General features: G+C 31.7%; 3 protein-coding genes across 3 annotated transcripts; all 3 read left to right on the top strand.

The window, feature by feature from the left end:
* The first annotated feature begins 1306 nt into the window (after positions 1-1306).
* On the top strand, positions 1307-1980 carry LOC108468934 (17.3 kDa class I heat shock protein-like). The gene has a single exon (XM_017769803.2). The coding sequence runs from the start codon at positions 1450-1452 to the stop codon at positions 1909-1911; it is 462 nt and encodes a 153-aa protein (XP_017625292.1). The 5' UTR covers positions 1307-1449; the 3' UTR covers positions 1912-1980.
* Positions 1981-7865: 5885 nt separating this feature from the next.
* On the top strand, positions 7866-8681 carry LOC108468505 (copper transporter 6-like). Its single transcript, XM_017769384.2, has one exon. It carries the CDS (start codon positions 7866-7868, stop codon positions 8325-8327), a length of 462 nt encoding a protein of 153 aa, XP_017624873.1. The 3' UTR covers positions 8328-8681.
* Positions 8682-10384: 1703 nt separating this feature from the next.
* On the top strand, positions 10385-12851 carry LOC108467749 (ras-related protein Rab11C-like). The gene is made up of 3 exons (XM_017768503.2): positions 10385-10533; positions 10627-10835; positions 12096-12851. The coding sequence occupies exons 2-3, from the start codon at positions 10671-10673 to the stop codon at positions 12579-12581; spliced, it is 651 nt and encodes a 216-aa protein (XP_017623992.1). The 5' UTR covers positions 10385-10533; positions 10627-10670; the 3' UTR covers positions 12582-12851.
* Positions 12852-13576: the final 725 nt, after the last annotated feature.

A 13576-nucleotide genomic window follows, 5' to 3' on the forward strand; every position in this document is an offset into this window, starting at 1 on the left:
AGTTTTTCTGGATCAACAATGTAAAATGTTTTGAACGCTTCGATGTGGCATGTCGGATCCGGTCATAACGTCTGGGCCGGGTTTAGGGTGTTACAATAAATATATATTTTAGAATTTTATAAAAAATATTTTTAAATTTAAAAAAAAACATTTTATATATTATATAAGATTTTTTTACATCTTTAATCAATACAGTATATAGTGCCATATGGCCAATCAATGCCAGTCAACATCAAAAGTATTTCTTAATATTTAAATATTTAATATTATAAATTTTATTTTATTTTTAATTTATATTTAATGTTTTATTTTAAATAAATCTAATTACCATGTGTCATGTGGTGCTTTTTCATTGGTGATTAATAGTTTTTTATATCATAACAAAATAGACCAAAAATATGAAAAATTGGTACTTTAAATATCAATTTGGGACAAAATAATTAGGTACCAAAATTAAAAAATGTAAAAATAACTCTCAAACTATATTGTTTTTATCACTTACATAAAAAAAATTTAGTCAAATTTGGTTTCTCACTTATATTGTGTCATTGTATCTCAAAATAGGATACCAGCCATTAAGAATGTTCCACGCGACTTGTGGGATATTCTTATTGGAGGCTATACAAATGAGATGGAATTAATAACTTAAGCACTATATTTAACCAACAAATTAAGTAATTAAGCGAAAAAATTCGTATAATTTAAGGGTCAACTTTGTAGTTAAACTTTTTTTTTTGTATAATTAAAGTATTTTATATGTCCCTTTTAGGTCTAACAAAAACAATTTTTTTGAGATTCATGGATGCCCTGCTTAATAATATCACATTCAGAGTTCAATTTTGAATTCTCTCCCTTGAAGTGTAGTATAACTAAACAATGCGCCAATAATTATTGATATTTTTAAGTTGAGCTTGAGATTTTGCCACTATTTTTAAATCAAGACTGTTTGGATTAAGAACTAATCGAAGTATTAGGTCAAAATAAGGAATTGAACTAATTGACCCGCGAGTTGAACCCGAAAAAAAACAATTAAATTAGTTTTCTATATTTTTTTCAAAATTTTTATAATCTTTTAATAATTTATTTAATTAAACCTAATAAACCAATCAAGTTTTATTTTTAATCATAAACCTCAAAATATGTTAAAAGTACAACTCAGTTATTGGGCTTTAAGTTGAAGTGCTCAAGATATCTCTATTAAAGCCCATAATAATATAAAAATATTCTAGAATGTTCTAGAATGGAAAGTACTTATATTAATCATTATTAGAATGTTCAAGATCATGCTCTACACAATGATTTAAAGCCTAAAAATAGAAAATCTTGTCCAAGCTAGAATCTTCCACAAACTACCATAAATACCCATTTCACCTCCCCTCCCATTCCCAGACAAGCAAACCTTAAGATCAACAAGCATTCAAACACAAGCTTACCCACTGTTTTTCAAGAATGTCTTTGATTCCAAGCTTCTTCGGCAACAGGCGCAGCAACAACGTGTTCGACCCATTCTCTCTCGACGTTTGGGACGCACTCAAGGACTTCCCCGTCTCAACACGGTCACCAGAAACCTCCGCCTTCGTCGACGCTCGGATTGACTGGAGGGAAACGCCGGAAGCTCACGTGTTCAAAGCCGATGTGCCGGGGCTTAAGAAAGAAGAAGTGAAAGTAGAGGTAGAAGATGATAGGGTGTTACAGATAAGTGGAGAAAGGAACGTGGAGAAAGAAGATAAGAACGATACGTGGCACCGCCTTGAACGGAGCAGCGGCAAGTTTATGAGGAGGTTCAGGTTGCCGGAAAATGTTAAGATGGATCAAGTTAAGGCTTCAATGGAAAATGGGGTGCTTACTGTGACTGTTCCGAAAATGGAAGTTAAAAAGCCTGATGTCAAGGCTATTGATATTTCTGGTTAAAATATGTTTATTGTGTGTATGTGTGGAGTTTCTGAACTTAAAACAATAAAATTTACTATCTTATTATAATTGTTAGTTTAGCCCTTTCTCTGTTTATATTATGAGTTTTATTAAATAAAATTTATATTTTTTTATATTTTATTTAAACATAGGATAGAAAGTTTCAATATATGTTATTATAAATAAATAAAAACACTAAAGGGTTCAAAAAGAAATTAATAATAGTGTTTTAATGTTTTGATTAATTATATATAATTTTGATTTATATAATATTAAAAATTTAAAATTTATAAATATTATAAATTAAATTTGTTAAATTATGATTAAGTTGGTATTTAAATTTTTGGGTTAAAATTTTTAAATTAAGATTAAATTTTAAAAATCAAACTTGTAATAATAATAATAATAATTAAATACAAAATTAGAATTTAAATTTATCCACTTTTCATATATTGATATTTATAGTTTTTTAGTCTCAAATTAGTATTTGAATTATTTTCCGTTTATTATATTAACACTCGAGTATAACGTTATTATTTTTTTACCGACATGACAACGCTGATCATTCGCTCACTATCACATACCGTCATATCGTCCTATTTGGCAATAGAAACTTTTCAATTTCTTTCCCACGTTCTCTGGTCTCTTCCTCCTCTTTTTTTTTTTTTTTTCCTTGTTTTTCTTTCATCATATTTCTAAAATTTTCATCATTTTCTATCTTTTTCATATGTTCATCGTTGTCATTAACATGGTCTTAGGAATATTCTTAGCTCATTTGATAAACGACAACTGCAAATTTTCAAATCAATAAAATAAATTTAAACAAATTCAACTAGATGTAAAGATGCACATATATGAAAAAACAAATTTTGGATGGTGATTTAAAATAATACATATAATCCAAAAAAGACATTGTGCCTGGAAAAGAAAGCTATCAACTTTCTTACTTTTGTTTACTGGTAAATTAAGTACCAGTAGAAAAGTAACATTTTCTGAAAAAATAATGACAAGGAACTCATAATTGAGACGAGGAAACTAAAGATCACAAAGAAAGTTAGAAAAAAATGATTAGTTTTCACATAATTTCAGTTTTTGATATATGATTGGCAATGTTTTTTTTTTTGTTGAAAACTAGATGTTGCATGAGATGTGTTATATATAATGTTACTAAAGATTAATTGACTTATGAAAATATCCCTATACTTTATCGTTCAATGTATAGTTTGTTATTCCATATGCATGTATAGGTGAATCTTGAGGTTTTGAATATTAGTATAGTTTTATATATATATATATATATATATATATATATATATGAATGTCATGTACTTAGGATTTGAGCCAAAATGTTAACTTGAATCTTGATTTTTGGTATATTTTGGCATATATGGAATTGGTATATCATTAAATTGGTTGAAATTGAGGTGTTTAAACTTTTTTTTTAGGTGTCCTAAAATTTATACCATTTGGAAACAAACGGTCACGACGCGATGTTGGACCTTTAAAGTCACAACGATATCAAGTCAGTGAGTTGCACTGCGACAAGGAATCTCCAAAGTCGTAACTTCAATCTGATAGTGTGAAATTTTACAATTTAGTTCTTATTTGATCTCGAGTCATCTTAAGAGCTTTTGTAAGCATGTATAAAACCTGAAAATGATTGTATAATATATTTTAAATGAGTAATATAATTATTAGCATGTATTCATGGTTAAATTGAGTTGTATTTTATTGCAGTTACTCCGCAACGAATATGATATCCTATATCTCTAACCTGACGATCGGATCGGATATAAGGTATTCCACTGTATGACGTGGAAGGTAATGTTCTAGGTTCTATCTCAATTAAAGTAAGTTTCCACATATTGTTGAAGTTCAGTCTGATTCTTTGTTCGGAGATCACTCATGATGAGATTCGATAGACTCTGTTTGAGATGGCTCCATTGAAATCTCCTGGTATTGATGGATTTCATATTAAATTTTATCAAAAACAATGTAGTGTTGTTGGGGCGTCAATTCGTGAAATGACTCAAGAGGATGTTGTAGGGTAGGAGTTGGATCTGTTTTGGAATCAGATGTTATTAGTTCTCATACCCAAGGAATCGGTGCGAGAAGGCTTTACCCAATTTCGTCCCATAAGTCTATGTACTATGCCTTATAAAATTTCAACAAAGGTGATTATGCGTAGTATTGTGGCACCTAATCAAACTAGTTTGGTGGTGGGTTGATGTATCACGGATAACATTATCATTGCACAAGAGATTGTCCACTCCATGTTTAAATGTAAGGGCGCAACAAGATGGATAGCGATTAAAGTTGATTTAGAGAAGACTTATGATTGCATTTGGCGGGATTTTATGGAAGATATCTTGGTGGATGTTGGTTTGCCTTCAAGTATTATTTCTGTTATCATGCACTATCTTTCCTCATCCTCTATGCAGATTCTGTGGAACGTTGAGTTATCAAAAACTTTTGTGCCTACTCGAGGCAATAAGGGGACCCTTTGTATCCATATTTTTTTGTCTTATATATGAACTGTTTGGGGCATCTCATTCAAGCTGCTGTGGAAAGTTGTCAATTGAAGCCAATTCGGTTATCTCGAAGGGAGGGTCCTTTGATTTCCCATGTCTTTTTCATAGATGATTTAGTGTTATTTTGTGAGGCCTTTGTTGCCCAAGCATATTTAGTTAGTGCTATTCTCCGTCGATCCAGCTACTTTTCTGGGCATAAAGTGAATGCTCAAAAGACTTCAATTTTCTTTTCCTCGAATGTCGCAACTGCGGAAGCAAATGGACTAGGTGGTATTATGGGCTTCAGTAGGGTTGATGACTTGGAATCTATCTGGGGATGCCTTTGTTTCATAAAAAGGTGACTTGTAACACCTTTCAATTTGTGATTGATAAAGTGAGAAAAAGCTAAATGCGGACCACGCTAAGTTGTTGGCGTTGGCTGGTCGTGTTACTTTAGCTAAGTCGGTTCTTTTAGCCATACCCAATTATTTCATGAAGATCATGTTGCTGCCTATTAAGGTTCATGTTGTTGCCTATTAAGGTTTCTCATGAGAAAGAGAAGCTAGCTTGGCAGTTTATTTGGGGGACGACTAATACGGCATGCAAGGTATCTATAATTAAGTGGGAATCTTGCTATCAACCGGTGGAGAGCGGTGGTCTTGGTATTCGAAGATTGGAGGTGCAAAATAAGTCTTTTTTGTATAAGCTATGTATTGCTTTGCTTACTAAGGAGAATGATCTTTGGGTGCAAGTTCTTCGCTACAAATACAGATTTGGGAATGGTTGCCCTGTTTCGACTGCGAAACCAGGTTGTTTGTATATTTGGCGATCACTCTCGAGGGTATGGGCACAATTTCGAAGCAAATATTTGTTGGTCACTGGGAGGTGCGTGCAGTTTTGGATGGACACATGGGTTCCGGATGTGGGGCCTTTAAGTGATCTTTTTCCTGGTATGGTGGCCGGTATAGAGGACTTGCGTGTTAGTAATGTTGTTGACTCGTTGGGGAATCGGAGGTGGGATTTTCTTGCGGTTTTGCTGGACATTTCAACGTTCTTGCGGATCACCTTTAATCCTCCTCCAGGTGAGACAGCAGGGCCGGACAGATGTATTTGGCGATGGACATCTTTGGGGCAATTCTCTGTATCGACAGCTTACAAACATCTTGTAGCAGGTTCTTTGGAGTCTAAGGAAGAGCATTGAAGCATTTATGGAAGCTACGGACACCTTTTAGAGTCAAGCACTTTTTGTGGCTTCTGTAAAAGGAGAGGGTTCTTACTAGTTTTGAAAGATGTCGAAGGGGATTTAGTGACGATGCTTCTTGCCCTCTGTGTGGACATGATGTAGAGAGTGTTTTGCACGAGCTGTGTGGGTTAAGTTGGTACCAAATAGTTTGCATGGAGCGTTCTTCAGTGGGGAGTTAAGCTTTTGGCTTACGAATAAGATTCCCAATGTGACCCATGTTAGTTTGTTGAATGTTCAGTGGGAGGTTCTGTTTGCAATTGTTTGTTGGCGTCTTTGGAAGCAGCAGAATGCTGTCGTTTTCCAGCAAAAACACAGGAGTACGGAGGACTTTGTTGCGAGCTGTTGGAGCTGGGCTGCATCAGTTCATAAGGCTGCTGATTTAAGGTTGTAACAATGCCGATCAGTTACAACAAACGATAAATGGTTAAATTAATAAACTATGCCATATAAGATTTGAATCGGTTCATAAAGCTTTTGTAAAAGTTTTGAAAATCTCAAAAATCAAATTTTTACGGTATTCATTTGTTATAAACTTTTCATTTTAAACTATGTTTAATGGTTAAATTAATAATTTTAATAATAGAAGGACCTTATTGATATAAGCTTGATAGTGTGGGATGTAATTAAAATGTTTTAAAATTTGGAGATAATTTGATACCGATAAATGTAACACCCTTCACCCGGTTTGATCGCCGAACCCGAGTAATAGACTGTCACAAACAAATACAAACCATTTACAAACAAATTATAACTTAAATCTCAATTAATTATTATACATTTCATGAACAATCAAATTAACATGTGTTTCAATAAATTTTGGTTTAATATCGAAAGCTTTCATAAGGTTAAAATTTAGCTGGCAACTATTAGGGATCAAATTGAAGCTAAATTAAAAAGTTAATAAATATCTACAAACATGGGTCACATGGTCGTATTTCTTGATTGTGTGCGAAAGCTAAACCGGTGTGTGATGAACCACACAACTGTGTCACTAAACCATTTGCGAGAGCTAAACCCATGTGAGATAAACTGCACAGCCGTGTGGTCTGTAAAAAATTTGGTGATTTTAGTGCATACGGTAACATTTAATTGTATGATCATGAATGTTACAATTTGGGGATGAATGGTGGAATTAACTCAAATTTATAGTGTACTAAAATGAATTTAGTTACTAAATTAGGGACCAAAATTACATTAACCCAAATAAATATCTAAAGCCTGTTTTTCTAAATTCCTGAAATGTGTTTGTACTACAAATCCCTAAATTACAAAGTGCAGTACAATGATAATAGTCCAAGGTTCTCTTTTTTTTCTCTCACTAGCTGGCAACTCTAGTGGACATTAGATTCATTGCATTTAAATGTGATCCAGCAAATTAGAATTCGCCATTGCAATCCCTTCCACACTTTTTATAATTTTCCATGCAGGTCCACTGTTTGTGTATCGAGTGGCGGGCCCATGCAGATAAGGGACTCGACCCAAAAATATACAAATTTATAACGTAGTTTTTATGAAATTCTACTTTTAAAAAAATGAAATTTTAAATTAATATAAGGGTATATTTATATTTTCTTATTTTCAAAATTATAATTTAATTTTGGCTTAAAAATAATTTTATAGTTTAATTTTTAAAATGTAAAATTTTAGATTAATAAAATGATAAATTTATACTTTTAACTCTTATGAAATTTTGTATTCAATTCTAGTCCCAAAAAAATTGAGACTTGTCCTTGGTTTTACTTAGGGTTTTAAATATGATACTAGAGCTCTTAAGTTATTCAAGCTCGACTTGGAAAAAAACTCAAATTTAATTCACTATTCTAATTATCGAGTTGAGCTCAAGCTCGAGCTATAGATTGAGCTAAAATTAGGCATTATAATATTCTATTCAAATGGCTCGTTAACTTAATTGAGATTTTTATTTTAATATATTTTTATATTATGAAAGTACATTTTTATTTTTATCAATTTTAATTTAATTATAGTTTGAGCTTGTGTAGAAAAATTGATAAGCAAGTTTAAGCTGAAATAGTTCGATTGAGTCCCAAATTAAGCTCAAACTTAAATTTTGATATTTGTATTAACTTGAACTTATTATTATTTGAATTCAGCTCCACTTGATTACACTCCGAACAGTGATATTACTTCGTGGAAAGCACTTTATAATGATGTACCAAAACTAATAATGGTAGTACAAAATCATGAGCGGGATCCCCTTTTTAAATTTGCTTTCAATTGACTCCACCAAAGAAACCATAAGCAAACCCAAGAACATGAAGATGGGAAACTTAACATTATTTTGGGGCAAAAACACAGAGGATATTTTCCCAGGATGGTCAGGTGGAAGCTTCTGTTCTTATTTCTTTGGGTTAATTTGGGTGTTTCTTCTTTCATTCATGGTGGAACGACTTTCCCACACAAAGTTTATCAAGCAAGGGACCAATCATGTCGTTGCAGGGCTTTTGCAGACACTTATGTATGCAACCAGGGTGGCTTTGGCTTACTTAGTGATGTTGGCTGTCATGTCGTTTAACGTTGGTGTTCTTTTAGCTTCGGTTGGTGGGTATGCTGTTGGGTTCTTGGTTTATGGGAGTCGGGCTTTTAGGAAGGCAGACTTTATTCAGTACGAGGAATCTTCTGACATTCCACCTTTAAATTGTTAAGGCGAGGCTATGCCTTTTGGAGGAGTTTTTGAAATGTTGTTTGATAGTAAGTTCTGTCTTTTGACTATATAGAGAAAAGTGCTTGAGATGTTGGCTCTATAGAACAGGAGTATCTTGTTAGATCAGACCATACATAGGGCATGGCTGCCTATCAAAGAAACATAAGTATTTATGCTTGATAGGGTTTGTATATATGCCCTTGTATACAGGGGTGAAATTAGATATTCTTTTGGAGGAGCCAAAAGTAAATTAGAAATGTTTGGGGGGTTAAAATGAGATTTTATCACTGTACTCATTTGTATTCTTACAATCTGTAAAGGACTCTAAGCAATTCTACCACTTTTGGGGGCCAAAGCTCAGTACCAGTCCTCCTCTAACTTCACTAGTTAAATACAACGATTCTAGTTTTTTAAGGTACAACAGATCAAGTGAACATACTACCTCACTCACATCATATTTAATTAAGTTCACCTCGTAAAATCAGTAGATAGTCTCAGTCCTTATCAATTTATGCAAATTTAGTCATTCTATTTTTATTTGTTCGAAATTAATTTTCTATTTTTGATTAATTCATTTTCAACCCTTACATTAACTTTTTATTCAAATCTCATTATACATACGTATTTTTCTAAATTTTATAAATTTCAACTAATTTATTTTAAGTTTGATTATTTTATCTTCATTTTCAAATTTAAAATTCATTAAAATCTTGACCATAGATAGAGTTGAAAGTGTTTTAAGTTTAAAATAGTGGAACCTCACTTTTCTTCCACTTCTAATAAAGTAATGGGAAATTGCTTTATAGCTCTTCCTAAAATAAAAAATAATAATAATTTAGTCCTTTTAACCTCTGTTTAAATCAAGAAAACTATAATTTTAGCCTTTTTCGAAAATTAGTAATTTAATTTAGGCATTTTTAATACAAGTTTATAAACTTATCTCGGTCTCTTCTAAACATAATTTCTAACTTCGCTCCTCTCTCGATCTCTAAAACGTTTAAATATATTTAAATTTATATTTTTAAATTATTACAATAATAATAATACCAGCTAAATTAAAAGCCGTATTTTTATAAATGAATCTTGGTGTATGCTCTTTATTTTAAATAAGATTTGTTAGATAAAATGGTGCCATCTTTTTCTACCAAAAAGATGATATACGTATTGACCTCTTAAAAGTGTGATTATTACCCAATCATATAATAGAAGAATCTTGATGTCATCTATCACATGATTTTAAAATAAACCCACGAATTAATATGACGTTTAGAAAATGAATTTTTCTTTTTATATTCTAAATCCAATCTTTCTATCTTTGACCAAAATTCCTCCAATCAGACGGCTACCATCAACAACATGAAACCGGCCATGATTCAATCGAACGTCATCCCACTTTCACAATGGTAAGCTCTATAAATATAAAATGGTAATAATTTCTGTTATGATACTTGTTATTATCAGCCCAAAATCTGAATAAGTTCTAGTTGGACGGGCCGGCTTTTATTAAGCTTGCAAGATAATAGTTGTTCGTATGATAGTTGTTTATATTTTCCTGTAAAATTACACATAAGATCGTGTATGAAAAACACTTGTTAAGTATGCATGAAACTTATTTAATAAATTATATCAATGAACAGTACTCATATCATATAAATAGACAAATATCATTATCTAAGAGAAAAAAAAACACTTAACAAGTTCGAATCTGAGTTTGTATTTCAATTTTGAATTTTAATATAAAATATAAATAATTGAGTTTGAGTCAATAAATATTAAAGAAAAAATTTTAAAATTTTATTTGAATTCAAGTAACTTTTGAAAATTTTACATCGAGAAAGCTCATGGAGACCAGTAGATGTGACCGCATTGGATTAAAGCTCAAGAAAATGACAAATTTCAAGGATTTGGGAGAGACATGCTAACATTACATCCACTGTCACTGCAAAATCATCTGCCATGCCAGCCTATTAATATTTTACCTTTAAAAGTCATCTTATTCACACAATTGCCATTTAAACGGCTCCGTTTCATCTCAACCAATAAAAACAGAATGTATATACTAATTCAAAATTTAATCCTTGCCCCGTTTCAAAAAAAATCAAAAATCAAAGCCCTCTCCCGGCTTGTACCTCTTTTTATTTTCACAATATTATCGAATTTTCTTCCATTTTTTGAATTTTTTTCTCTTCTCGATCTATCCACATACGGTAAGTTTTTTCAATCGCTTCAATATTTCTCTCTTTTTCTTTTCTTTGTTTTGTTTTTTTTTTGTTTTGTTTGAATATTTTTGGATCTTGCAGGTTTGAGAGGGAAGAGATATATATAGACTATCAGATAGGACGAAATGGCGCATAGAGTAGATCACGAGTACGATTACCTTTTCAAGGTCGTGTTGATCGGCGATTCTGGAGTTGGAAAATCGAATATTCTCTCTAGGTTCACGAGAAATGAGTTTTGTTTGGAATCTAAATCCACTATCGGCGTCGAGTTCGCTACGAGAACTGTCCAGGTTTTTTCATCTATTCAATCGACAACTCTTTGATTCATGTTCGTGTTCTTTTTAAAAAAAAAAAAATGTATTCTCTGCTGAAAATTAATTGTTTCTTGAAGTTTCTAGAATTTAACTTCATATTTCTCTTCGGCTTCCATATTTTAAAGTGTATTTGACTACTTAGGATCTGATTTTGTTCCCGGAAAAAAAGATTTGCATGAGCAAGTTCACTGTTAATTCTTCGTGATATTTTTTTAATTCCTTGCTGAAAATCAGTTGTTGTGGAAGTTTCTAGAATTTTACCTGATAATTCTCTTCATCTTTGATATTTTAAAGTGTATTTGACTACTTGTGATCTGATTTAGTGTCCGGAAAAAGAAATTTGCATGATCAAGTCTACCGTGAATTCTTAGTGACCTTGAAGTTTCTAGATTTTACCTATTTTGATATTTTGAAGTGTACTTGACTACTTATCATCTGATTTAGTTTCTGGAAAAATATTTTTGCATGACCAAGTTTACTGTGGATTCTTATACTTGGTAAAATATTTAGTATATAAAGAGTTGTAATCTGATTGCTTTATCTTGCAACCTGGTTTTAACTTGGAAGTTCATTTTGATTGATAAGCAGTAAGATAAATTGGGGGGGGGGGGGGGGGATGAGCTGATAGTGATGATCATAGAAGCCGCTTTGACGGCTTCTTTTTTTTTTCTTATTTGAAGAAAACATGTTGAGCTGAGATGGCTATTTCATTTTTATTTTCCGTAACAACTTCTACATTTAAGAAAGCTTGAAGATTTGATTAATTCAAAACATTTTTTTCTTACTATATTGTTTATTTTGTTGCAAAGATAGATGATTTTTTTGTTATTGAGAAAAACTATGTTCCTCGGGCTCTTCATTTTCTCTAAAGAATCTCGAACTCATTTATATCTAACACTCACCTAAGTCATATAGCATATGAGAAAACATCTGTCTCCGTCTTTTTCCCCCTCTCTGTGTTGACATCATTTTATTGAATTGAAAATGAAGTTATTACAATAATAATCCAAGCTGTTATGTTGCCGTCTTATTCCCATTCTTATTAATAGGGAGTTAAGTATAATGTTGTTGTTCATGGGCCCATGATATAAATAACATTTTCTTTCATTTGCCTCCTTGTTATATTAGATATATTAAATCTTTTGATTCTTTGTTAACTAGTAATCTTGTTAATGGAGATTGGTAAACTGTTGCTTTGTATTTTTCTATTAATTTCAATTCATTATCATGATATAGGTGGAGGGAAAGACTGTCAAAGCACAGATATGGGATACGGCTGGTCAAGAGAGGTATCGAGCTATCACTAGTGCTTACTACAGAGGGGCTGTTGGTGCACTTCTTGTCTATGACATAACCAAGAGGCAAACCTTTGATAATGTCCAGAGGTGGCTACGTGAATTAAGGGACCATGCGGATTCCAACATCGTCCTTATGATGGCTGGTAACAAGTCCGACTTGAACCATCTTAGATCCGTTTCCGAAGAAGACGGTCATGCTCTGGCTGAGAAGGAAGGGCTTTCTTTCCTCGAAACATCGGCATTGGAAGCCACCAACATTGAGAAAGCATTCCAAACCATATTGAACGAGATCTATCATATTGTAAGCAAAAAGGCATTGGCGGCACAGGAAGCCGCTGCTAGTGCCTCGATTCCTGGTCAAGGAACCACTATTAACGTGGGTGATGAATCGGGGAACACTAAGACAGCATGCTGTTCTACTTAAAAAAAGGTAATTGGTTATATCATTTCTTGTACTTAATTTTTACTTGATTGTGATATTTTAAACAAAACCATGTTGTTAGTAGCTTGGAAAGGTCTGCATTTTTTTTTTTTGGTTATTTTTTTAAATTGACATGTTTTCTTCAAAAGTGGAAGATTGAAAGTTGCGTTTGGAAGTTGCTTTTAGGAAAAAAAAGAAAGGTTTAATTTGTTTTATTTGATCAGTCACTAAATTTAATAAAAGTGTGCCTACTTTTAGTCGTGGTTAGGAGAATTGAAAGGTACAAAATAGACCTTTTGTCTAAATTCAAACACCTGTTAATCTTTCTGTAAACTTGTCTTGTTCATTCAAATGGAAATTAAAAAAAAAAAAAAAAAACTATGTTACTTGGGTTTTATTTTATTTTCTTAAAATGTCTGTTACATTTATATCTTTTATATAGATATGAATATTAGCTTAATATATATATATATATAAATTATGTCGAAGCAGAGATGTTCATGGACAAAGTAGTTTGATCTGACCAAAATAAAATTGAAGTTTGTAAATTTGGTATGTCACATATTGGTCAGCATTCTTTTCATTTAAATAGCAAGGTTTCCCTCTTCCATGATGATGGTAGTGATGTTTTGAACATTAAGCAAAACTTTATTTTGATATGATGTATAAAGTTTTTGTGTTATTATTTGGTTTTTAATAATTTAATAATTTATTTATTTTTAAATTCGAGTGAATTGAATTTTTATAAGTCAAATAACTAAAAAGTGAGTTTAGGTACTTTTTACTTTTGTAAAAGTACTTATTGGGTCGCTAACAATCTAAAAAATAGCAAATTCATTGTTAAATTCATTGTTTTAAAAATTAAATAAATAATTTTGATTTTTGAAAATTATATTATATTATATTATATTATTTTAAATATAAATGATAATAAAAAATCTAAAATTCAAAATAATAATGAAAATATAAAAATCTAATAAAATCTTAATAATTGGAAA

Source organism: Gossypium arboreum, chromosome 8, assembly GCF_025698485.1.
Source record: "Gossypium arboreum isolate Shixiya-1 chromosome 8, ASM2569848v2, whole genome shotgun sequence".
NCBI classification, from domain to species: Eukaryota; Viridiplantae; Streptophyta; class Magnoliopsida; order Malvales; family Malvaceae; genus Gossypium; species Gossypium arboreum.